The 22940-nt window shown below is 43.1% G+C and overlaps 1 protein-coding gene across 1 annotated transcript; it reads left to right on the forward strand.

Annotated features, from left to right (window-relative positions):
• Positions 1-11340: 11340 nt before the first annotated feature.
• LOC143339324 (uncharacterized) lies at positions 11341-17740 on the forward strand. Its single transcript, XM_076760496.1, has 6 exons — positions 11341-12366; positions 12462-12617; positions 13165-13254; positions 14207-14335; positions 17360-17440; positions 17537-17740. Exons 1-6 carry the CDS (start codon positions 11341-11343, stop codon positions 17738-17740), a joined length of 1686 nt encoding a protein of 561 aa, XP_076616611.1.
• The last annotated feature ends 5200 nt before the right edge of the window (positions 17741-22940 follow it).

Genomic DNA, 22940 nt, shown 5'->3' on the forward strand with positions numbered 1-22940 from the left:
GAAGTCCCTCTAGTTACTCAGTGCTACGACAGCTTCAGCTGAGCTCTTAGGAAATGCCAGGTGCATTCATGTTGGACCACTGTGCAAAGCCATCCCAATGATTCTCACTGGGGTTAAGATTTTGACTCTGTGGTGGCCAATCCATGTGTGAAAATGATGTCTCATGCTCCTTGAACCACTCTTTCACAGTATGAGCCCGATGAATCCTGGCATTGTCATCTTGGAATATGCCTGTGGCATCAGGGAAGAAAAAATCCATTGATGGAATAACCTGGTCATTCCCTATATTCAGGTAGTCAGCTGACCTCATTCTTTGGGCACATAATGTTGCTGAACTTAGACCTGACCAACTGCAGCAACCTCAGATCATACCAGTGCCCCCACAGGCTTGTACAATAGGCACTAGGCATGATGGGTGCATCACTTCATCTGTTAAATCCAGGTGGTGACTTTTTTTCTTGGCCAGGCAGTGTGTATTTTTTAAATTCTTAAATCAGATATATGAATGCGTATTTTTTACCCTTATCTTTTTACCCTTTTCTACCCGTTACTGGTATGACCAGCAACCACCAAAAATATTCAACCAAACTGTCACAACGTACAGTATGTGGTCTGCTGCGAATGTATGGAGATTAGCCTGGGCTGATGTTGGATTCCAGGCCTGAATTATTATCCTAGTCTGGTCCCATGTTACCCAGTTCAACAGTGCAATGATCTGCCTCACTGATATGTTTTTAATAGTTTCTGGACAACAATGGAGCTCTATGGCACAGAGGAAAAAGATATCAGACTGTGGATACACACATAACATTGTTAGTTGAATACATTCATTGTTGGGTTGGCTCTTCACAGGGGATTTGCTGACAATATTAGAAATAAAGAATATCTTCAGCCTCCAGTCTGTATAGGGCCCACCAGACCATTTAATCCATTTCATTGCCATGAAACAGTTTCTAAATATGAAACACATTCCTTTGATAATTTTTCCAGTGATAAAGAAAATAACATAAAATAGTGGACTAAAACATTTTCCAAGTGGTTCCGGAATGCAACACACACGTAGCAGCTGATATTATGACAATTCATCACACTGCCTGTCAACAAAACAATAGATAAATAGATGTGTCACGCTTTCCAAGAGAAAATGCTGAACAATTTTTTGTTGTTGTTGAAGTAAAAGGCACGCTAGTGTGTCTACAGTGGTTTGGGTGGAAGAGGTTCCAAAGGAACCTGAGGGGAAAACCTGCTGTGGAACTCAGTGGCAGCAAGTGTCTGTGTGATTTGGTCTTCAAGGTGGACCAAGTAGAGAAGAGAATCGGGGAGACATTCCCCTTTATTGTCACACACATGCACGGAACACTGCACACAGGTGAAATTTGTCCTCCGCATTTCACCCATCCTGGTCGTCCCTCCTCCGCAGCAGACCAGGAGCGGGGGGCAGCCAGACCGGCGCCCGGGGACCCGGGGAGGATACCCCAGGTGAACACGGGGAAAACATGCAAACTCCACACAGGCCCTTTTTTCCTCAAGCAGCAGGCACCGAAGGCATGGTGGAGAGAATCGAACCCGGGACCTTCTTGCTGTGAGGCGACAGTGTTGCGACAGTATTGCCACCGTGCCACCGTGCCACCTACCACTTCTTAGACCTGAATTTCAAGCTTCAGGTAGCTTCTCAGCTCTCTGCTTTCAAATGTGAAAATGAAGCCAAATTAAAGTTGTGGCAAGAGTAATTGGAAAGGGATAACACTGTGCGTTTTTTTAGCACTCTGCAAGAACAAAAGCCTGCTATGACATCTGAATATGCTGGTGAGTATGAAAACACCTTCAGGCATTTGGTGAAAGGCTTCAGGATATAAAATGGAAACAAAAGGAAGAAAACATATTTGCTTTGCCTTAATGTGGAACTAGCTGATGTGCCCGATGGCCTACAACATGAAATCATTGAGCTGCAAAGCAACAACCTACTACTGTGAGCATTTCTTTTCAAAACTGACATGCAAAAATTCAGTACTGCTCAAAACTGACTGACCCACACCTGAAAAAAACCACTATCATCTCACATCAGACACTTCACCAAAGAGAAGCAGTTCTAGGCATTACAGAGGTTAGTGTGATATGTGTTCAACTATTTATTTTGGTCTGCGGCACCACCAAGGTGGGGCCAGGGGGTCCAGGACCAGCCTGATACAATTGCTGACTCTCCCAAGTGAGCACCCTCCACACCCCCATCACATATACATAATCAGTTTCTCGGGAGCTGCCTGTCTGTGTTTTGTTGGTCTATTCTATTCTATTGGCCTGCACCCACATCACGTGACTGTCAAGTTTCTATCTGTAAAATTTGATTTGCTTCATTTTCATAATCATCATTCAGTGAACGTATGTAATCTTTGGCTTGATTGCAATTACTCTTTCAGGTCTCACCAGAAAATTGTTGAAATTAAACATTTTCTATTGTTGCTATTCTAGTGATCATGTATCTTGCTTGTTTGAATAATTATCAATTTGTGTAATTTGTGTAGTTATCTGAGCTGTTATGTTATTTGTGTTATTCTATGTAACTGTTTGATGATGTCCTTTCAGTAAAAATATTGATCATAAATGTCAATCAAATTGGCTTCAAAGCAGACTGAGCTAACATACTGGGCTAGCACTTGTTGGAAATTAATTCAACTTAATTCTGCAAATAAAACATGATTCCAGTATGCTGAGAAAAGAGGGCTGAACTATGCTATGTGATTATGGATGTACTAAAAGAGGAAGAGGACCCAAAGCGGCTGCATATGTACAAGACCCAGATTTTGGTGCTACAGTACTGCTGTAAGTCAAAATAAATTTGCTGAATAAGTTGTATTCTTAATTTTGCTCCCCACTCCTCTCCTCTGAGGCATAATGGAGGGCCTCATATGGCAGTACTTCATCCAGAGCTCACCGACACTAGGGCTCCATACAAGAAAGCAGTGCTGGACCAAGGCCCCATTGGTGGGCCTTGAGGCAGTGAGGTAGTGAGAGCTCCCCAGGGGACAGTGGAGGGATAGGGCCTGCAATGTTTCACAAATCTGTTGAAGGAACATCAATAAATGCCACCTTGGCTGCCCAGCCAACAGGCCATTGTAGATGTTAGTTACTCGTTGTTCCATCCATTGTTCCTCCTCAGTTCTTTTACTTCACCTTTTTCTGATAAATTCTCTCTTCCCACATATGCAAGCAATATTCTTTCTCCATAGCACACATCCACATTCACACAAAGTATAGTAAGCTTACACACACGCACGCACACACACACACACACACACACACACACACACACACACACACAGAGTCAGAAGTCAGTTTTTCAGTCAAACAGGATGAAGCACTGCAGAGGATGAGAAAAGGGGGTGAATAAGAAGAAATTTGCTTCTATCTTTATGCATTCTGAAACAAAATAAGTCCCCAGTCCTCAGGATGCAGTCCGGTGGCTTTTTATATTTTGACGTCACAGAAATGTAATTCTCAATCCTCCCTGTTCTGCTTTAGCACTCCCAATGGTCGACCACAATATATCTCTTACTGATACACACGCACACACGCACACAAGTCAAGAAGCAGTAATATATCTCTGGGAGAATTTAAGTGCACAACCACAAACATTTGCATTTCTGTGGAACGAGTGCATCTGATTTATAGAAGCAGAGGCCTGAAGCATCTTGGGAAATGAGGCGGGTGTATGGAAACTACGTTTCCCAGAGGCAGGGTGTTTTAGCCATGTCAGCAGCAGGCATTTCAGAGATGTTGTTTTGCAGTGTTGGTGAATTTCCAAAACAAGACAGAGAGAAAGAGGGAAGGAGAAAAAAGCAGAAATGAATAAGCAGCAAAACAACTTTTTCAAGAGGAGCAGATTTGAGAGCAGGGAAGGTGGGGCTGGTGTCCTCAAGCAGAATGATTTGTTCTTTGGAGCATCAAAGTGTGCTTACCAAACGAACAAATTAAGTTGTTTCGCAAAGAATTGAGTAAAAAGAATTGAGCAACGGGCTAAAGCAATATTGAAATGGAATAAAATTGGGAAGTGAGAGTAGGGAATAATGAGAGAGGCCCAGTAAACAAGAGAGTGGGATGGGGGGACAAACTGACATTGCAGGGAGGAAATTACAGAAAAGATGAGTGTGAGAGTTTTAGTATTGAGTACTTGCCTGACTGACAAGGGATGAGATAGATGAGATAGAAAAATGAAAATACTGAAGGCAGACACCTACATAAGCATATAGCGGGGTGAGGGGAAGAGGGGTGACAAGAGGGAGGGCTAGAATCCCTGTTGGGTTCCATTCTGTATTATCTGTCAAAAATGACTAGTGAAAGTAAATTTCCTGTGCATGCTGCGAGCTGATCTAGCCACAGATGGGTAATCCTGCCTCCCTGGGGACTGACAAGCTCTCCGTTCCCTCCACTATACCTTCTGCAACAGTCCATCTCACAGTCCAAGGTGATTCATCTGGGGATTTCGACTCACTCACTCCAACGTATCAAAATTCTTCCTTTGTGACTCATTTACTTTGACTTCATTCAAGAGGTATAGGCAAAGCAACTTAGTATCTGCAGTCTTTTGGCAGAAATTTTGTTTGAAATAATAACTAATTTGAAATTAATACAACTGATTGTGTGTCCATTGTTCTGACTTGACAGATCACACAGCCACAGAATAGCAAATGGGCTGTGTGCCAAGGGCCTTTGGTCTTTAGGATTTTTTTTTTTTTTTTTTTTTTTTTTTTTTGCTGTAGTATGTGTCAAAGGATTACATTTTTGTATATCAACATAAATATGGAAGTAGTCCTACATGAAAATAAAACATTATTATTTGCTAGCACTGGAAGAACTGAATTTCTCTGTGTTACCGTTGATGGATGCGGTACTTGTACTTACTTTAACATATATCATTGTTCTTTTGTTTCTGACTTGATTACAGTGCATGGTGTATGGCTCTTGGATATAGGCTATGGCAACTCCAACCCCTGCATCCATTATCCAGTAGATTTGAAATCCAATCAATTATCCAATGACAATTGTACACCTGTTCACCTGACTATATAGAGTGTGTTGGCCTTTGTCCATTTTGACTCTGATGAACACAGTGTAGTCTTGCAGTGTTGTCTGTTTGTACTATTAAAGGCTATAAATCAATTCATGTGCTGCAGTTCCTGTTTTTCCCTTGGAAGTTTGCTGTACTTGAACTGAGAAGCCCCTGATTCACTTGCATACTGCTGTAAGATGCATGGAGAGCCCTGTTTCAAGTCACAGAAAGTCTAGAAATGAAGCCTGGATTACTAAACAGACTATGTGGTCCATTTGCTGTTTTCAGACCTGGTATGCTGAGAAAAACCTGGCTATTGATTTTAAAACCATCACCAAAATGGAGCTAAACCAGGCTCCTCATCAGATTTTGTACCACCATGAAAAACAGGAAAAGGTGAACCCTGTGGTTTACTTACCAAGCCAAACTACAATGAGAGAAGATGCTGGAGCAATATCCTTGCTTCTGGCACTATGCATAACAGACTGCTCCAAAAGCTGCAAGATTTATAAAATAATGTTTAAGACATAGTTCTCCTATTGCACCATGTTGGAGATAAGGACTGTCTCCCATTTTTACCTGTTTACATAATATGGCAGATTATTACTGACTCAAATCATGATTTATTTAACATATATTAATCATTTCACAGAGACAACAAAAGTGCTAGAAGCAGAAATAAAATGTGACGCACACTGAAAAAAATGACTTTGTGATGTAGTAATATTTATTCGGTTAACTGTCACAATTTTTATTTTCTAATTGTAAGTATCTGTGAGAACAGGAATTATTTAAGTAAATCCTATATATGCCATCCATGTAATAAGTAAACTGTGTGGGAAGAGTAAGTTTTATTATGTATTTTCACGTAATATTCAAAGGTTTCATAGTCATTGCAATGAACTTAGAAATACCAAGTAGGTTTTATTTTCTAAATTCTGTATTGTGCTGCGTGTTTTGAACCCGCGCATGCGCCTTGTGACGCGCATACAGGACGCATGCGCTTCGTTGTCCGCCAAAACCCAAGACGACTACTGCAGCGGTCAGGTTTAAGGTAAGACTTTCAGGAATTTTTCTGCATATGTAACGTAATGGAGTTAAATGTAATAATATGATAATATAAATTGTAATATTTGCCATTATCGCACATCACGTATCACTGTAGCTTAATTTTACTAGGGTGACTAAAGGCAACGTCCCTGTGGACGTGCAAGTACTGGGTATGTCGGACCTTGCTAAGTGCACAGGCTATGAGCTCCACCATCGTTTTGTGGTTTATTAACGGTCGAGTACGTTCTTTAATGTAAAGTTGACAGTGGCTTTATTTATTTATTGATACAACATGGCCAGTGAGCACCGAATGTACAACTTTGCCCTTGGCGCGGCGAGTCATTTTCTATCGGGGCTGTCGCGGACGGTATACGTGGTCAGACTCTCGCGCATGGTGTCTGTGCATGTTACAGACGACCTCGAGGGTCCGGCGTGTTCCAGAAGGTGTGTCCCAATTCAGGGGCTGCATCCTTCGGAGGACCCAGCCTACGCGGTCTCCGGAGGCTGGGTCCTTCGGAGGATCCTCCGTCGGCCGCATCAACTATCGTTAAATGGGACGGTCTAGCCTTCGGAGCATTTCGTGATTGCGTCACGACGTCATAACTTCTTCCCTCCTAACCCGGGAAAAACACACGTACGGGGTGCAGAGATGCGCCCGTACAGCTCCCATCGCTTGTAAGAGGCGCGAAATGTAGCCTATTATACAACTTACAAATTCACCTGATGTGAATATCTTCACAGCTTCGCGTCGGACGGTTCACGCCTCCGCGTCCTCCATTCATTTCTGAAAATGGACACCTCGAAGGGCGTTATCCCGCTTTTACCATGGTCACTTACGAAAGAAATAATATTAAGTCAATTATTAATACGTTAATCTTGTTTTTTTTTTACCGTTAAAATCGACTGAGTGGACTATTTAATATCGCTCGTTGTGACGCGTTGCCAAGGTAACCGGTTCTGGCCACAGAACCTGCAGCTCGGTCGGCGCAACTGTTACATTAGACATCCATCCTCCGAAGGATGCAGACCCTGAATTGGGACACAGCTAGAGCTGTGTCCCAATTAGCTGTGTCCCAATTCAGGGTCTGCATCCTTCGGAGGATGGATTTGAAGGCCGATTACGTCATAACGCTGCGCGAAGGCTGTCCCAATTCCCAATGTTTCTGGGCTTGATGTCAGTCGAGGGCGGCGATCCCAAACACCGGCGACTCTTGTCTTGGTTGCTGTGTAACTGTTCCATTCAAACAGTGTTGGCACTGCGTTTGCTGCTAAAACCCGTCTACCTTTGGGGGTATTTCGAATTTGGGCATTTTTGAAATGTCGGCTGCATACCTTCGTATGCTGAGTTACCGAAAATCCTGTTCTGCATATTTTCTGCAGCCACTGTGCACGAAGTTCGGTGTCCTTCGGGAAGCAGTGGAAACTAAGCTCGCTGTTATAGCGACTTGAGCTGGCACAAAGTGGCACACAACAGTGCTCATTAGAGCCACCCACCGTCTTCTGGAACTTAAAAGTCCCTCTCACATTATACTTCGTCTTCTTTCAGTGGATGTTGATTCATTTTTCATTCCTTGTATTTATTTTAGCGCTGTTTTGACTGGAGAGGGAAGTAAACCGGAAACTGGTTTGCCGATTTCAGGCAGAATCGGAAGTACGTCACGAGGCTTGTGCACAGAGCCTATTTGCGCGATTTAGCGCATTTACAGTTTATTGGTGGCTAAGCACATCTTGTCCATGCAGTGCACCCGTGTTTGTGGGTGTCTGTGCACATGTGCGTGTGCGAGAAAGACGGCAGGTGGAGGGGCTGACTGACAGGGATGAGAGACGGTGAAGCGCTGTTTAAAAAAACAAAAAAACAAAAACGGCACTAGTTAACTAATGGGAAACAATGGTGATATTTAAAAAAATATTTTTACAGCATATTATCAAAAGTACATTGGTTTGACAGTGGTGCAGTTTATTTTGGTTACATGATTTTGTAGTTTTGATGTATTATTTTGTCTTTGTTTTTATCCTCCCCAAAGCTGAGTATGATGCTTTAATGATTAGATTTCTTTGTATTTTACAGCCTCCACTGGGAAAGTTCTCCTGCTACAGCATTTGATTTGAATGGCTCATGTAAGGTAAATCTAAAACCCTAGTTACCTCTCATTCTTTGTTTTAAGTTGACTTTTATAATTTAGTTCAGATGAGGTTTGACTTTTTCCTGTCTGTTTTTTTCCAGATTTAAAAAAAAAGATGAAATGGTCTTGTAAAACATGTAGATTCAAGGCTGACACACGGACGGAACTTTTGAAACATTACAGACTAAGACATGGAATGGTTAGCCGTGGCCAGACAGTGCCTTGCCTTTATAAGGATTGCCCTTGTTCATTTAAGACGTTCAATGCCCTTAATATTCATTTATCCAGGCAGCACCCCGAAGCAGTGACAACAAAAGAGATTCTATCTTTTAGTTGTGTCCTGTGCAGTTCCGCTTGTTTTGATTCAGAGAGGCAGTATTTTGAACATCTTGGAAGCCATTTGAGGAAATTTGAAGTAGTTGCATGTGTATTCAAAAACTGCACCTTCAGCTCAAACATATATTCAACCTTCGCTTCACACAGACATAGGAAACATTCTTCACATGGCCTTGAAGACTTTAAAGAAGAAGTATTGAAAAAGTACTCGGATCCAGTTGTTGCTCAGGACGAGCCATTGGTTGACACTGAGGAGGAGGATCCTCAACCTTTGATTGAGGAAGACAATGATCTCTCTCAGATCATAAAGGAGAAGTTTGGCAGCCTTTTTCTAAAGCTAGAGAGTACCTTTAATGTGTCAAACAAGTGCATTGATGAAATTGTTAATGAGCTTCAATTCATATCATGCACAGCATCAGTTCCTGTTATAAGAGAGTTGATCGAGTCTACTCTAAGGACCCATAGCTGTGAGTTGGACACAGCTGTAATCTCTGATTTGGTTAAAATTCTCAGCGCAGCACACCCAATAAGCTCAGCTTTGGCAAGTGATGGCCCCTTTTCAACATCCTACAAGAGAAGGGAGTTCATGAAGGAACATTTTTCAGTTGTTGAACCAAAAGAGTATATACTCGATGAAACGGAGGGCAAAACATTCCAGTATGTGCCAATATTGCAATTTCTATCACAGGTTCTGAACAACAAACACAATCAAGAAAAACTATTGGATACTGCTAGAAATTCGGCCACAGCTTTACAGTACCAATCTTTTCATGATGGATCCAACTTCCAGAAGAATGATTTTTTCTCTGATGAGGACAGGCTTAGTCTCATCCTGTACATTGATGACTTTGAGGTGTGTAATCCTTTGGGAACTTCAAAGAAAAAACACAAAGTCACAGCTGTGTATTGGATCTTGGGAAACATTCCAGCACAATCTCAATCAGCTTTAACATCCATTTATTTAGCCGTTTTGTGTAAGGCAGTGGACACCAAGACATTTGGATACCAGAAAGTGTTAGAGCCATTGCTAATGGATCTGAGGACTTTAGAAAGAGATGGCTTATTTGTTCCAGTTCTGGGAAAAGTTCTCAAAGGAACTGTTGTGTGTGTGGTAGCAGACAACTTAGGCGCTCACTCAGTTGCAGGCTTTGTTGAAAGCTTTTCTGCTTCTTATGCTTGCCGTTTTTTTCTTGCTGAGCGGTCTGACTATCAGTCAAGAGAAGTGAGATCTGGTTTTTTTCAACAGAGAACTGAGGAGCAACATGCAGTACATGTCCAGACTGCTTTGTCCAGTCCGAATAATTCCCCGTGCTATGGTGTGAAAAACCATTGTGCACTGTCTGAAAAGCTTGAGCACTTTCATGTTACGTCTGGGTACCCCCCAGATGTTTTACATGACCTTCTTGAAGGCATCATTCCATTGGAATTGGCATTGTCTTTTGATGTCTTCATCAAGAAGAAGTATTTTTCTCTCACTGAACTAAATGATGTCATCCATCAGTTCCCATACAAGTGGAGTGATAAGACAAATCGCCCTAATCTTGTCCCCGGCAACTTTACAAACCGTAAATCGGTGGGAGGCAATGCTCATGAAAATTGGTGCCTGCTACGTCTGCTGCCTCTGATGATAGGTTTGAAAGTACCTGAAGATGAGCCTGCGTGGCAGATGCTAATGACTTTGAAAAGCATTGTGGAGCTTGTTATGTCACCAAGTCATACAGAGGAAAGCATTTGCTATCTCGACAGTTTGATATCTGAACATCGCAGCAGACTTCTTGAAGCTTTTCCGCAACAGAAGATCATCCCCAAGCATCATTTTCTTGAACACTATCCTCAGCTTATCCGAGCATTTGGTCCTGTAGCTGCTCTTTGGACCATGAGATTCGAAGCTAAACACAGCTTTTTTAAGAGAGTTGTCAGACACACAGGATGTTTCAAGAATATCTTGCGTTCTCTTGCAAACAAGCACCAGCTCATGATTGCAAACCATCTCCACGAATCAAATACAGTCAAACCATCACTCTTGGTTACAAAAACAACAGAGGTGTCTTTGGATGTTCTGAAGAATGACATTAAAGATGCATTGAAGTGCAGATTTCCAGGTGTCACAAGAGTACATATTGCCAACTCTGTGAACTGTTCAGGGACAACCTATGCTGCTGGAATGGTGGTGTGCCATGGTTCTACTGCTGGGTTGCCAGACTTTGCAGAGGTGCTACAAATTATGATAGTTCATAACAAACCAGTGTTTGTCATCAGACTAAAAATGACATGGTACAACGAGCATCTTAGAAGTTATGAGTTGGAGAACACAAGCAATGAGCAAGTAATTGAGCAAAAAGATCTTCCAGATTTTTATCCTTTGGCGGCATACACTCTGGCAGGAAGACGTCTGGTAACCTTGAAGCACCACATTTGCCTCCCTTATTAGAGGTCACAAATGCGGGATGTTTGTTGAAATTCGAGTTTGAGCTTTATTTTTGTCTGCATCCCTATCCTGTCTCCATTCACAAATGCATTCACAGGGGTTTTCAAGTCAACAGCCTTAGGTGCTGCACAGATTGTTCATCACATCTAAACATATTTGTAACAGCCACCATTTATTTCTGGTCACAAATGAGGACTTTTTCTGGGCTTAAATGAAAAACTGCAGATAATGATCATATTCTAATGAGTTAGACGAACATCAGCACACTGTATATAGTTGCAACTTCACATCTGAATGAATGTCTGTAAAGATTAACAAACAATTTTTGTTTTTCTGTTGCACATTTCTCTGCCAGGATGGGCACCCCAGCAAAGCTCCGCATCATTTTTGGAGATGATGATATTCGCAAACTCATTCTACCTGCAGGCATACCAAGCAGCCTCACAGACCTTATTTGTGCTATCAGAGATTCTTTTGATATTCCAGGGGATTTTTCTGTGCTTTACCAGGACATTGATTTCAATGGTCAATTTTTCACTTTAACCAGCATTGGAGATGTGGAGGATAAGTCAACATTAAAAGTTGTGCCAGTAAAGCCAGTTGTCCTCAATCTCAGTCCAGTGGAAGAAATGGCGTTTGACTCGTCTCCACCACAAGAATCCTCTGATACTGTCTCCACCCATTCGTCATCAGACACCATCATTCTCTCCTCCCCTGATGAAGGCACAACTTCTCGACGCTCTCAACCATGGCCAGCCAGATTTCAAATACCAACATTTTCCTTCGATGTAGAACAACATTTGCAGGCTGGAAACCAAGCATTCCTGAAGGATGGTGCCCTCCTCAACAATCCAAGTTTGATAAGCAGCATACTGGAGAAGCTTGCAGAGGTGGTTTTTGGTTACTCGGCATACCCCACAGGGATTCAAATTTTGACAGTGGTCGAAGCCTTAATCGAAAAGTTCCCATGTCTCAGGGAACCAGGTTCTTTTAATGGCCTTTATGGGTGGCAGCAAAGGATGAAATGGAAAATGGGGAATTACCGTGCAAAATTGAGAGGCCGTCAACTTGCCTGTCCAGAGCTGGAAGTGAACTCGCTGAAAAGACAGCGGTCAAATGAGAGTGGTTCAAACAAAGGCATCAAAAAGCCCAAGAAAGCAGAAGTAAACTACCTGCCTCCACTGCCAATTGGGGACACAGAAGCCACTTTAGAGAAGGAGAGGGTAGATATGCTGCAAGAAATTAAGAAGAAAAACAATGAGAGGATAATATCGGAGAAAATGGAAAGATCTTTCTCCATCCGAAGACAGGAAGTTGTAAAGCAGTGCCCCGCCATTCAAGATTTCCGGGAGAGATGGCCTGCTCTTTTCTCTGAAGCTCAGGTAAAACTGTCTGTGTTGCATTTATAAATCCATTAAGAAATAGTGTTTGTTAAAAAGAAAAATGTAAATGGCATAATTGTACCACCTTTTTTCAGATCAAGGAGGAATTCAAAAGAATCACAACATTTCCCTTGGAAAGAACTTTTCTCACGAAACTGGACTTCTACACTCCAAAAATGCAGGAGATATTCAGCAAAAAAGGCGGAGTAGCTGGGACTAAAATACGACCGCTTCTGGATTCCTTAAGCCAGGTAAAGCAGGAGTCCCCACACTGTCTTGCTGGGACCCAAACCTGACTTTGTCACATGTGCATGGGACACTTTTTAAATGTACAGCAGAGGAGGAACACACACATACATACAGGGAGAGAAAGGGGGGAGGTGTGTACAGGAAGAGAGAGAGACAGACAGGGAGAGAAATGGAGGGCAAAACATAGAGGCAGAGAGAGACACACCTGAGCTGAACAGACTCAAATCATGATTTCAGTCTATTTTAATTTGGAAAATAAATTCACAAATGTGACATTTCACTCTGCTAACTGGCAACCTTGGCAAAATCGGTCAGTGACCCACTTTGGATCCTGACCCATAGTTTGTGAAAGGCTGAGGTAAAGTTTCAAATGCATACATTTACTTCGAAGTGGATTAACCTAGAGCAGTTAAGAGTAATGCCCTCAGAGGACCAACGAATGCAGATCCAGGATGTCTTGTGTGAATTTTGTTGTTGCTTCTATTGACATGTATAGATTAGTGAATTTATGGTACTTCCTACACAACTATCTTCTGTCTATTAAAACAGCGACACGTTGAAGCGAGACGGGAGGCCATTATCCGCGCCCTGATGGAATTCCTGGGGGAGTCTTCAGGGGAACTCATCAAGGACTACAAGGTAAATTCAAACATTTTCAGATCACAAAGTTCACTTGAGTACAATATATTGAATTCTTATTCACTTCCCCTTAAAATACAACTAGCTTGAACCATCAAATAATTGTCAGAAAATTCTTCTATTTTTGAAAAGTGAGCCTTTTTTTTACTTCAGAAATTTTCCAAATTAGAAAATGCGTCATATTTCTGTTTTTTTTTAAACAAACAAAAATGTAATATCCTCTCTCCTCCCTTTTCCTGCATTCTTTTCTTTCTCCTCCCCTTCTCTCTCCCCTCCTCTTTCTTACACTCTTGTTTCTCTCTTCTCTCCCATTTTCTCTCTTCACTTCTGTCCTCTTTCCTCCCCCTTCTTTCTTCCCCTCTCCTCTGTCTTCTCCTCTCTGTGTGATACATACAGATCTGTATTGTTCAGTTTTTCCAATAATGAGAGACAGTAAATGAAGTTCAGGAATCGCTAGAGTTGTGCATAAGATCCATAAGGCCTGATTTATAACAGGTTGTTTGTGCGTGTAAAAGTGAGTGCAAACTTCAGCTGTTATTGGTACTGTGGAATATTTTGAGAATCAGAAAAATTTATTTGAAACTAACACCAAATTCTGCAGCAGACAGTACACAGTACTACAACAGTTTGAAAATGGGTTGGAATAAGCTAAGCTTTTATGTTTCCAGACCCTAACAACAAAAATGCATACACAAAAGAGACAAATAACAACAACATTATGTAGGATGCACTCTTTAGTTCCCTGCTACCCCCTCTCCTCGTTAGTTGGCAGTCTCCTCCTTTTTGTATTATTCAAAGACAATTTCTAACTTTCCTAAACTTAGTGAAATTATTTGAAATGTTTAGGATCGATAGATATTTAAATATTGATATTTTTGGCACTAGTCTATAACTTAAATAAGAAATTAAGCTGTACTATGCACCTGAACATGGATTCACATATATTTTACAGGATATCAGCAGAGAGGCAGCTCAAGAGGACCAGGCTGGGCAAGTCCTGAGGATCTGTGTCTTCCACACATGTGAAGAAGATGAAGGTGCATCCAACGCTGATGTGTCGATTGTCGTTGAGGGGACTGAGGTACTTGACAACTGTGGAAATGTTGCAAAGGCCTGTCTCCTGCTGATGGGCATCATTTATGCCATGAACTTGAGTTACCCACCAAAAATGAAGTACACTTTTGAAGTGTTTCAAAAGCTTCTTCTAGAGCTTGATGTCCTTAAGCTGTCCCCGAAAATCCTGTCTCTGCGAAACAAACTTGTAGCTTGAGTGCACATGTTTGACCCACACAATGTTCTTTAAAAAAAATGTTCGAATAAGCATGTCTTTTAAGATGCACTGAAACATGTCAAATTTTTTTTCAGGGTGAAATATACGTTGTTGTTTTGCAATTCACAACCTGTTGGACAATGTTTTATTGAAAAAAATATTTTCTCACTGAAGAAAAATAAAGGTGTTAAATTAAAGCAGTTGCCTCATTTTTCATTCAAGTCATTGTTTCAATAAACAAAATATTATGAACAAATTAAGGCAATTAAAACTGCAGAAAAAAACTATGTAAAATGTGTAAATGTTACTTATTCATAGTCCATAAATAAAAGTTTAAAAAAGTATTTTAAAATTACCTTAAAAAGCCATTGATTTTAGGTGAGATTTTTCAGTTTGAAGCAGTCAGAGTCTAAGTAAAACTTACAAAGAAGGAGAGAGTAAAATTCAATGACCATATTAATAATCAACAATAAATTACCTGAGGTTTGCAAGTAAAATAAACTGATATCCGCGAGTAAAGTTTACTTGATGATCGCCCTTGTAGAATTTACTTGCAATTTCTAAGTGCAAAAACTTTCCTAAGTTTTCTTAAGTAAATTTCAGTAAATTTTTTTCAGTGCAGTTTGAAGTTAATGCTGCAGCACAGAGCTCTCCTTACCCAGCTAATGACATTTAGATTGACAACCCAGTTTTTTTTTTTTTTTAATTGGAAGGAGGTTCATTGTGATATGGTACCAAAACTACTGTGTTATGGAAAAAGTGTGTGAAAAAGCTGTATCCACTCCAGGTATTCTTTATCCATCTTCAGTACGAATCTTTGGGAAAGATCAATGTACAGCTCCATGTTGAGCGATCTCCAAAACCCCTGGCCATTTTAACATTTAATCAAGTTGATGTCGGATTGGTCAGTCTTACTGTTTGCACCACACAGCCCAAACACAGTCAAACTCTGCAGCTACAGCTCATGAAAGAAACATGGCGGCCTGTCAGGTCCCACAGCCTCTGCATTTGGTTGAGGTCCTCATCTACAAATCAGCTCACATTCAGAGCCAAAGAGGAGCCAACCCTCATTGGCGTCAACTCACCTGAGTAACCCAACTCTGACCCCCCCCAATAAACTTCTCTCTCTATCTCCCTCCCCTCTTTCTCCTTTTGTTTTTCCATGCCTCTCTCTCTCTCTCTCTCTCTCTCTCTCTCTCTAATGCTCTCTCAGTGTGCTGTAGCTGGCAGTACAGTGAACACTGGTCCATAACAAAGATCATATATGCTATAAGGCACAGTGCAGGCTGGAATCTACACTCGCAACAAAAATGCTTTGATTTAACTTTAGAACACCTTTCATTTGATTTGTACCACGGTACATGCCGTTTCATGAGATTCTGATGAGGGACCCGAAAGTTTGAGAATATAAACCACAAGAAAACTGGAAGAATTTGAGGGTGGAAGGAGGGGTGGAAAAGAGGGATTCTGAAATGAGATGAAGTGATGACTATATGAATGGATTCAGACTGGATGTGTCCAGATTTATGAGGGCCACATTTTCTAAATAACATGAAGGGTTAGGGTTATGGTATACTGGTATAGTTCTTACCAGTAAAATACCTTTCTTTGACAAAAAAAAAAAAAAAAAAAAAAAAAAAGGCTCAGACAGCTAGTCCATATTTATTTCTGACCCAGACATATTTTTTCAACTACATTTACACTGGTCATAGAGACTGTGTCCTAGACAAAAGAGACACATTGTGTATCTGTGATTTAAGAACTCTGCAACAACAACAGTACACAACACTCTAACAGTTAACGTTGCCATCACAACAATGTCAATGAAAGGGAAGTAAGCTACATTAAAACCCACATTCATCTGCAGAGAGGACCACAGTCAGTGATTTCCAGCTACACTGAAAATTCACCATCACTAATTGCCATTTACTGATCAATGGTAAATTTATTTAAAAACAGAAATTGACATAACTTGAGGTATGGCATTGGTCTTCAACTACATTCTACAGAATTTTTCTGTGGGAGTCAGAAAAATATAATTTATTTTGGCCTAATTAAATATTATTGTTTAATAATTTCACTTTCTTATAAAATTAATCTTATTTTTCTTTCATTTTTATGTATCAATGTGAACAAACTCCTAAAAACATTCATAATGATAATTTAATGATACTGAACAAGAAAAGACCTCAGTGCTCCATACAAAACTCACAGTTCAACTATCAAGGAAAGAGTCCTTATCTCAACTTAAAACTCCTCCTCTCAGGCGTAATACAACAGTTGGCCAAGAAAAATAAACTCGAAGTTTTGTTAGTCTGTAGAAAAGTTCAAATATGAATTACATTATTTTTTACATGCAAAACCCACAGTTCAACTACCAAAAAATGAATCCTAATAAAAAACTCTTCAAGATCACAGAAAGCAAAAATAGAACAACCTGTGTAATACTTTTGTGTGCCAGTAATTCCCTGGGTGAAATTCTCAGGGTAGCTCTAGTACTCAACCATCTACCTCCGCAGCACCTGCTGCTCCTTCCACCTCTAGTCTCCCTGTAGCAGAGAGACTCATTTTCGTGCCTAGAGATAGGAAGTGTCCCATCTTTAGGGGAAGGACAGGTACAGGGCTGAGTGAGTGGATGGAGGAGGTGCAAGCGTGTATGAGGGCTTGGCATTTTTCCCAGTCCGACCAGGCGTTTTTCCTGTTTGACCACCTAGGGGGAGAAGCGAGAGATGAGATCAAGTATCGCTCTGGCGTGGAGAGAGAGGACCCTGCTAGAATACTTGCCATTTTAAAAAAAAACTGTATGGGTGCTCGGAGGCATATGTTACCCTGCAGAAGGCTTCCTTTATCAGGAAGCAGCAAGAGGGAGAGACGCTACAGGAGTTCTCCCTTGCTCTGATGGCTCTCATGGAGAGGGTAAAGTAGCATGCACCTGCTGAAATGCCAAGTGCTGAAGACCTCCTGAGAGACCAGTTTGTCGAGCATGTGTTGAATAATTCCTTGCACCGTTAGTTGAAGCAGTTAGTGTGTAGGCAGCCTACCTACACTTTGCTTGATGTGAGGACAGAGGCGATCCAGTGGGAGCGTGAGGGTCTACCCAGTGGTATCCCAGGCCGCAGTCAATCGGTCCCCTCAATATGTATGGTGTCCAGTATGGTGTTCAAGGTGGCCCCCAGGGTGCTGCTTCTTCATCAGTGTCTGACAGGAGTCAGATGAGAGATATGTTGGCACGTCAGCAAGAGCAGCTTAATCATCTCATGGAAAACATCGCTCAGCTGCAGACCTCCCATCAGCACCGTCGTCCACCTCGTACTGGCCTCCTAATCTGCATACGTTGTAATCAGCCTGGACATTTTGCAAGAGATTGTGATGGGGTGCGTGTTTGCTCACATGTCCCCTCAAAACCCTCTTCCCATTTTGATCAGCAGCTTCATTCCACTTTGGTGTTGGAAAACTAGAGCCCACCACTGCATAGCCACAATTAAGGTGGGGCCACTACTGGCTCAGAAGCTCTTCCAAGCACCATAGATGCTTCTACGCTAATTTCTTCTTGTCCCCATTTAGATGTGGACATGGGTGGGGTGAAGGTTCCTTGTTTGGTAGATACTGGTTCCATGGTGTCTACAGTGTCTGTGAGCTTTTTCCGCCAGCATTTTGAGCCCTGGGGCCAGGAGTGTCTCTGCTCATGTCATTTTGTTGGAACTTAGAGCTGCTAACGGTCTGGCAATTACTTACATTGGCTATTTGGAGCTTGACGTGCAACTTTGCGGCAAACTGATGCCACACTGTGGTGTTTTGGTTGTAAGGGATCCCCCTGGTGGTGTGCCTGATCAAGTGCCTGGTGTTTTAGGGATGAACGTGATCCGCAAATGTTACCAAGAGCTTTTTGGGCAGCATGGTGCAGCCTCGTTCTCTCAGCCCTGTGTCTCTGAAGTTCCAAGGCAAGTCTTCTTGGTGCTGCAAAATTGTCATTGGGCAAGCGCTCAAGCCCCTCGGGACAGTCCAGGGAGGGTGAAGGTCAGGGGTAAGAAGGCCTGGCGGATCCCTGGAGGTGTCCTGAAAGTGGTGCCCTCCATGTGTTCTCAGAAGTACTCTGGCTCTACAGTACTCTTTGAGCCCTTGGACTCTGGCTTGCCTGATGGGTTGCTTGCTTCCCCTGCCTTGGTTCAAGTAATCAGGGGCGTGGCCTATATACCCATCCTTAATGTTGGCTCCACCGATGTGGTGTTGCATCCCCGCACTGCGGTTGGCACACTGGACCTTGTAAACGTTGTTGGTCTTCCTTCAGGTGTCACTGAGGTGCCCTCGGGTGTGGCCACCATGTCCTCCTGGACAGCTTCTCCTAGTGTGCAGCAGCAGGTGGAGAATCAGGATCTGTCCTCCTTGTCTGTGGAGGAACTAGGTCAGGTGAGGTCTTTGCTTAAGCAGTACACCCCCGTCTTTTCAGCTCACAAGGGCGATCTGGGCTGTACCAACCTCATTTCCTATGACATCCCCCTGGTCAATGATATCCCAGTCAGGCAACGCTATAGGCGTAGTCCATCCTCAGAATATGAGGTTGTGAAGGAGCACATCAACCAGCTGCTTTTGTCACAAGTCATTCGGGAAAGTAAACAGCCCTAACACATCCCCTATTGTGTTGGTGAGAAAACGAGATGGGAGTATACGCATGTGTGTTGACTACAGGCAGCTTGACAGCAAGACCCGAAGAGATGCTTTCCCTCTGCCGCATATAGAGAAGTCTTTGGACGCTTTGCATGGCACTTGCTGGTTCTCCACCCTGGACCTGACCAGTGGTTACAACCAGGCCTGTCATTGAGGCGGATGGGTCAAAGACAGATCAAAGAGAATGCCTTTTGGGCTCTGTAATGCCCCCAGCACTTTTCAGAGGTTGATGCAGCGTATCTTCGGAGACCAACAGTGCCACTGTTGTATCTGGATGACATTGTGGTTTTTTCCTTGACTGTGAAACAACACCTCGAGAGACTGAAGGTGGTGCTGGGGCACCTCGAACATGAGGGCCTTAAGGCCAAGCTCACCAAATGCTCTTTGAGTAAAATTGAAGTGGTAACCAACTGGCCCATTCCCACTACTGCCTCGGTTCTTGCTACTTCTTGGTTTTGCCAGTTATTACTGACGTTTTGTGGAGGGCTTTGCTAAGCTGGCAGCCCCTCTGCATAAGGTCCCAAAACTGGTAGGAAGCCTGGTCATGGGATTATTTGGTGTTGGACTGCCAAGTGCCAATAGAGCTTTAAAGCTTTGAAAGCACGCTCACCACAGCACCAGTGTTTGCTTATACCAATTTTGCCTTCCTGTTCATTTTGGAGGTTGATGCAAGCCATGGTGGCTTGGGAGCAGTGCTCTCACAACCGCAGGCAGGCAGGTGGCCAATAGCCTACACTAGCCAATGCCTGAGCCCCACAGAACGGAACATGGTAAACTACAGTTCCATGAAGCTCAAGTTCTTAGCCCTGAAATGGGCCATGACTGAAAAATTTAGAGAGTCCTTGTTGGGTAATAAGTGTGTTGTATACACTGACAACAACCCCCTCAGCTATTTGTCCTCTGCCAAGTTGGCTGCCACAGAGCAGAGTTGTGCAGTCCAGCTAGCTTCTTTTGATTTTGAGCTTAAGTAGCGGCTGGGGAGGAGCAATACAAATGCAGACGCACTCTCTCATCAGCACCCACCTGGCCCCTCAGATATGGAAGCTATGCTCCCCGGTACTGCCATGTCCAAACCTTTGCAGCAAGCTTTGGGGTTGGAAAAGCTTGAGGCAGCTCAAGCTGTGATGATAGCCATGCCACAGCACACCCCCTCCGAGCTCCGCGCCTTTCAATAGGCTGATCCTGTTATGCAAGAATTGTGGGAATTTTGGGGGAACAGGCAGTCCTCTACTGCTACACCACCACTCCTCATCAGGTGATGGGAACGTCTCCTTTTTTCCTAATGTTTGGTCAAAAGTCTAGACTGCCAGTGGACTTCCTGTTGGGTCTAGTTTAGAGTCCTGTTGATGGGCCTGTTCATGAGTGGGTGCAAGAGCACCAGGCCCGACTCCAGCTGGTCTTTGAAGGTGCAAGGGAACACCTGCAACAGGCTGCAGATCACCGGAAGAGAGCCCATGACGAGCATGTCAGAGATCTGCCACTGAGTGAAGGGCAGTTGGTATTCCTGCGTGATTTCAGTGCAAGGGGGCCTCCACACGACCTGGAGTTCCATAAGGTATCGAGTGTTGAGGGCACCTAAGCAAGTTGGCTCTGTGTATACTGTTGTGCCAGTAGACGGCCAGCCCGAGGTCAGACAGGTCCACCGCACCATGTTGAAGGCTGTGGTCGGACTTGACCCACCTGGCCATGTCCCGTCCCCTAACTCGCCACCTGCAGAAGAGCCACTCTCTGAGGATGAGTGCTTACCTGATTATGACTTGCCTGTTCTTGGACAGCAACCCTCTGGGGTTACTCCGGTCATGCCTTCCACCAGCTCGGCCACAGTGACCGAAACTATATCCCAAGTCCCCGTGCTACCACCTGACCCAGACTGTCCTCGGGGTGGCCTTTCGAGAGTTGCACCCATTGGAGCATTGACATCTGTGGCTGTTCCTCCAGTCAGCGGCCCTGGCTCAAGCCACATGGTCCCACGCCAGACCACACGGTCAACTGCTGGCCATCACCCTAATGTCCACCGCACCGTCTCCCATGACCAGCTGGAGACGTGCAGTTTGCCAGTGCTCCTGTTCCTGTGTCCAATGCAGTCTCGGCTCTGTTTAGACCCTGGAGCTAGCTTATAGTGTTAGCCTTTATTCAGCCATCATCAGGACGGGACGGGGGGGGTGTAAAATGTAGCAGCATAGAAATGTTGTTGTTTATGCATTGCTGCATGTAATGAACGTTGATGACGGCCAATCGGTCAAGTGAGTCGGGTATAAAAGCAACAGGCCTTCCCCCGGGTTCTCCCTCTTTGCACTTCACCTGATGTGTCACTTCTGGGTCAGAGGCTCTCTGCTCTCGGCAGGTATGGCTGCTCACTGCTTCTCCTTGCTGGCTGGTAGGTTACATTGTTTCATGCTGACGGTATTTCTTGTACTTTAAAGTGACTGCTTGTGTGCCACTTTGTGCTGCCCGTATGTGCTCTCGTGTGTGCCATTTGTGTAGTAAGTGTCCTCTTATGGTTATGGTATTTGATATGATGTGGCTAATGCTAGTGTGGTCATAAGTAAGAGCCCTGGTGACTGTCTGCAGCCCTCTCACGTCCTCCCTCGTGTGTGTGTGTGTGTCCGCCTTTTGTCAAAAGGTATGTATATGTGTATTTAACTTAGCATGTAATTGCATCATTCTCAGTTCAGTTTAGAAACGCTAAATTTATTTTTGGTTAGGTAAAACTGCGTTCGGGCCGCTATAATCTACTGACTTGGAATCAGTTGACTGAGGCCGCTGCTGTTCTGTCTCCACGAGAAGCTTATTTGCTGCTTTGTCTCTACAAGAGGCTTCTCTGCTGCTTTGTCTCTACAAGATGCTTCTCTGTTGCTCTGTCTCTACGAGACGTCTTGCCACTATTGCCACTATACGCTGCTATTTTCTGCTGGACTCCGTGGACGCACCGTGGACTCAAATGAACTTTTAAACAGGGGTTTCTTCTTTTAATTGCATGTGTGAGTTAAAGTGTGGCTTACACTCCCATTACTCTTGAGTTATTTGTTTACGTAGATCTATTTAGATATTTTCTTTAGTCTATTTATATTTATTTAGTTATGTTATTTTGTTTATTTAGATTTATTTAGTTGCGCTCAGATTACCTTGATTTTGACTGTCTCCTTGGTTTCCTTTGTTGACTGAGTTGATTTGAGGGGTTTTGTTCTTTGACATTGTTTGTTATAAGTTCTCATCTAAAAGAGTTATTATTTTGTATAATTTGCTTAAGATTCTAACTTTGCAAACCTGCCCATTATTTAGGCTATATATTTTGTTTGATTTTGAATAATTTTGTTCTCTTTTGTTGCTGCAACCCCACTAATTTGTTTTCCTCATTTCAGCTGCTGGAGGCCAGTGGTGGTGGCAGTGCCTGTGACTGGTGGTGGTGTCCTCCTGTTTTGTGTGCTGTGCTCCCCTGGGACTTGGGTTACTTCGCTGTCCATCACATGTCTGTGTGTGGGTGACTACACACACGACTACTGTAATGGCAATTTCATGTTTGGGTCTTTCTTCATTCTACCGCTTGCATGATGATTGACCTTTTCTTCACAAAGAAAATAAAAACCTTGTTGGACGGCAGAAGTCTCTATTTCATTCTTCACCAGCAGCAGAGAATTTCCACAACACTACGCTTTCTCATATTTTGTTTTGCTCACTCCCCCCTTCACTAGCACTCGTCCTCCCTTTCCCCTTCCTGTATGAATGACTCTGATAACATTTAAAATCACTA

Source organism: Chaetodon auriga, chromosome 20 (assembly GCF_051107435.1).
Source record: "Chaetodon auriga isolate fChaAug3 chromosome 20, fChaAug3.hap1, whole genome shotgun sequence".
NCBI lineage: Eukaryota > Metazoa > Chordata > Actinopteri > Chaetodontiformes > Chaetodontidae > Chaetodon > Chaetodon auriga.

What these genes read in the sequence shown, in the direction of transcription:
- LOC143339324 (XM_076760496.1), top strand. Translation starts at nt 11,341, where the DNA reads ATGGGCACCCCAGCAAAGCTCCGCATCATTTTTGGAGATGATGATATT. An exon ending in CTCTTTTCTCTGAAGCTCAG is followed by an intron (nt 12,367 to 12,461) that starts GTAAAACTGTCT and finishes ACCTTTTTTCAG; the next exon opens with ATCAAGGAGGAATTCAAAAG. An exon ending in AACTCATCAAGGACTACAAG is followed by an intron (nt 13,255 to 14,206) that starts GTAAATTCAAAC and finishes TATATTTTACAG; the next exon opens with GATATCAGCAGAGAGGCAGC.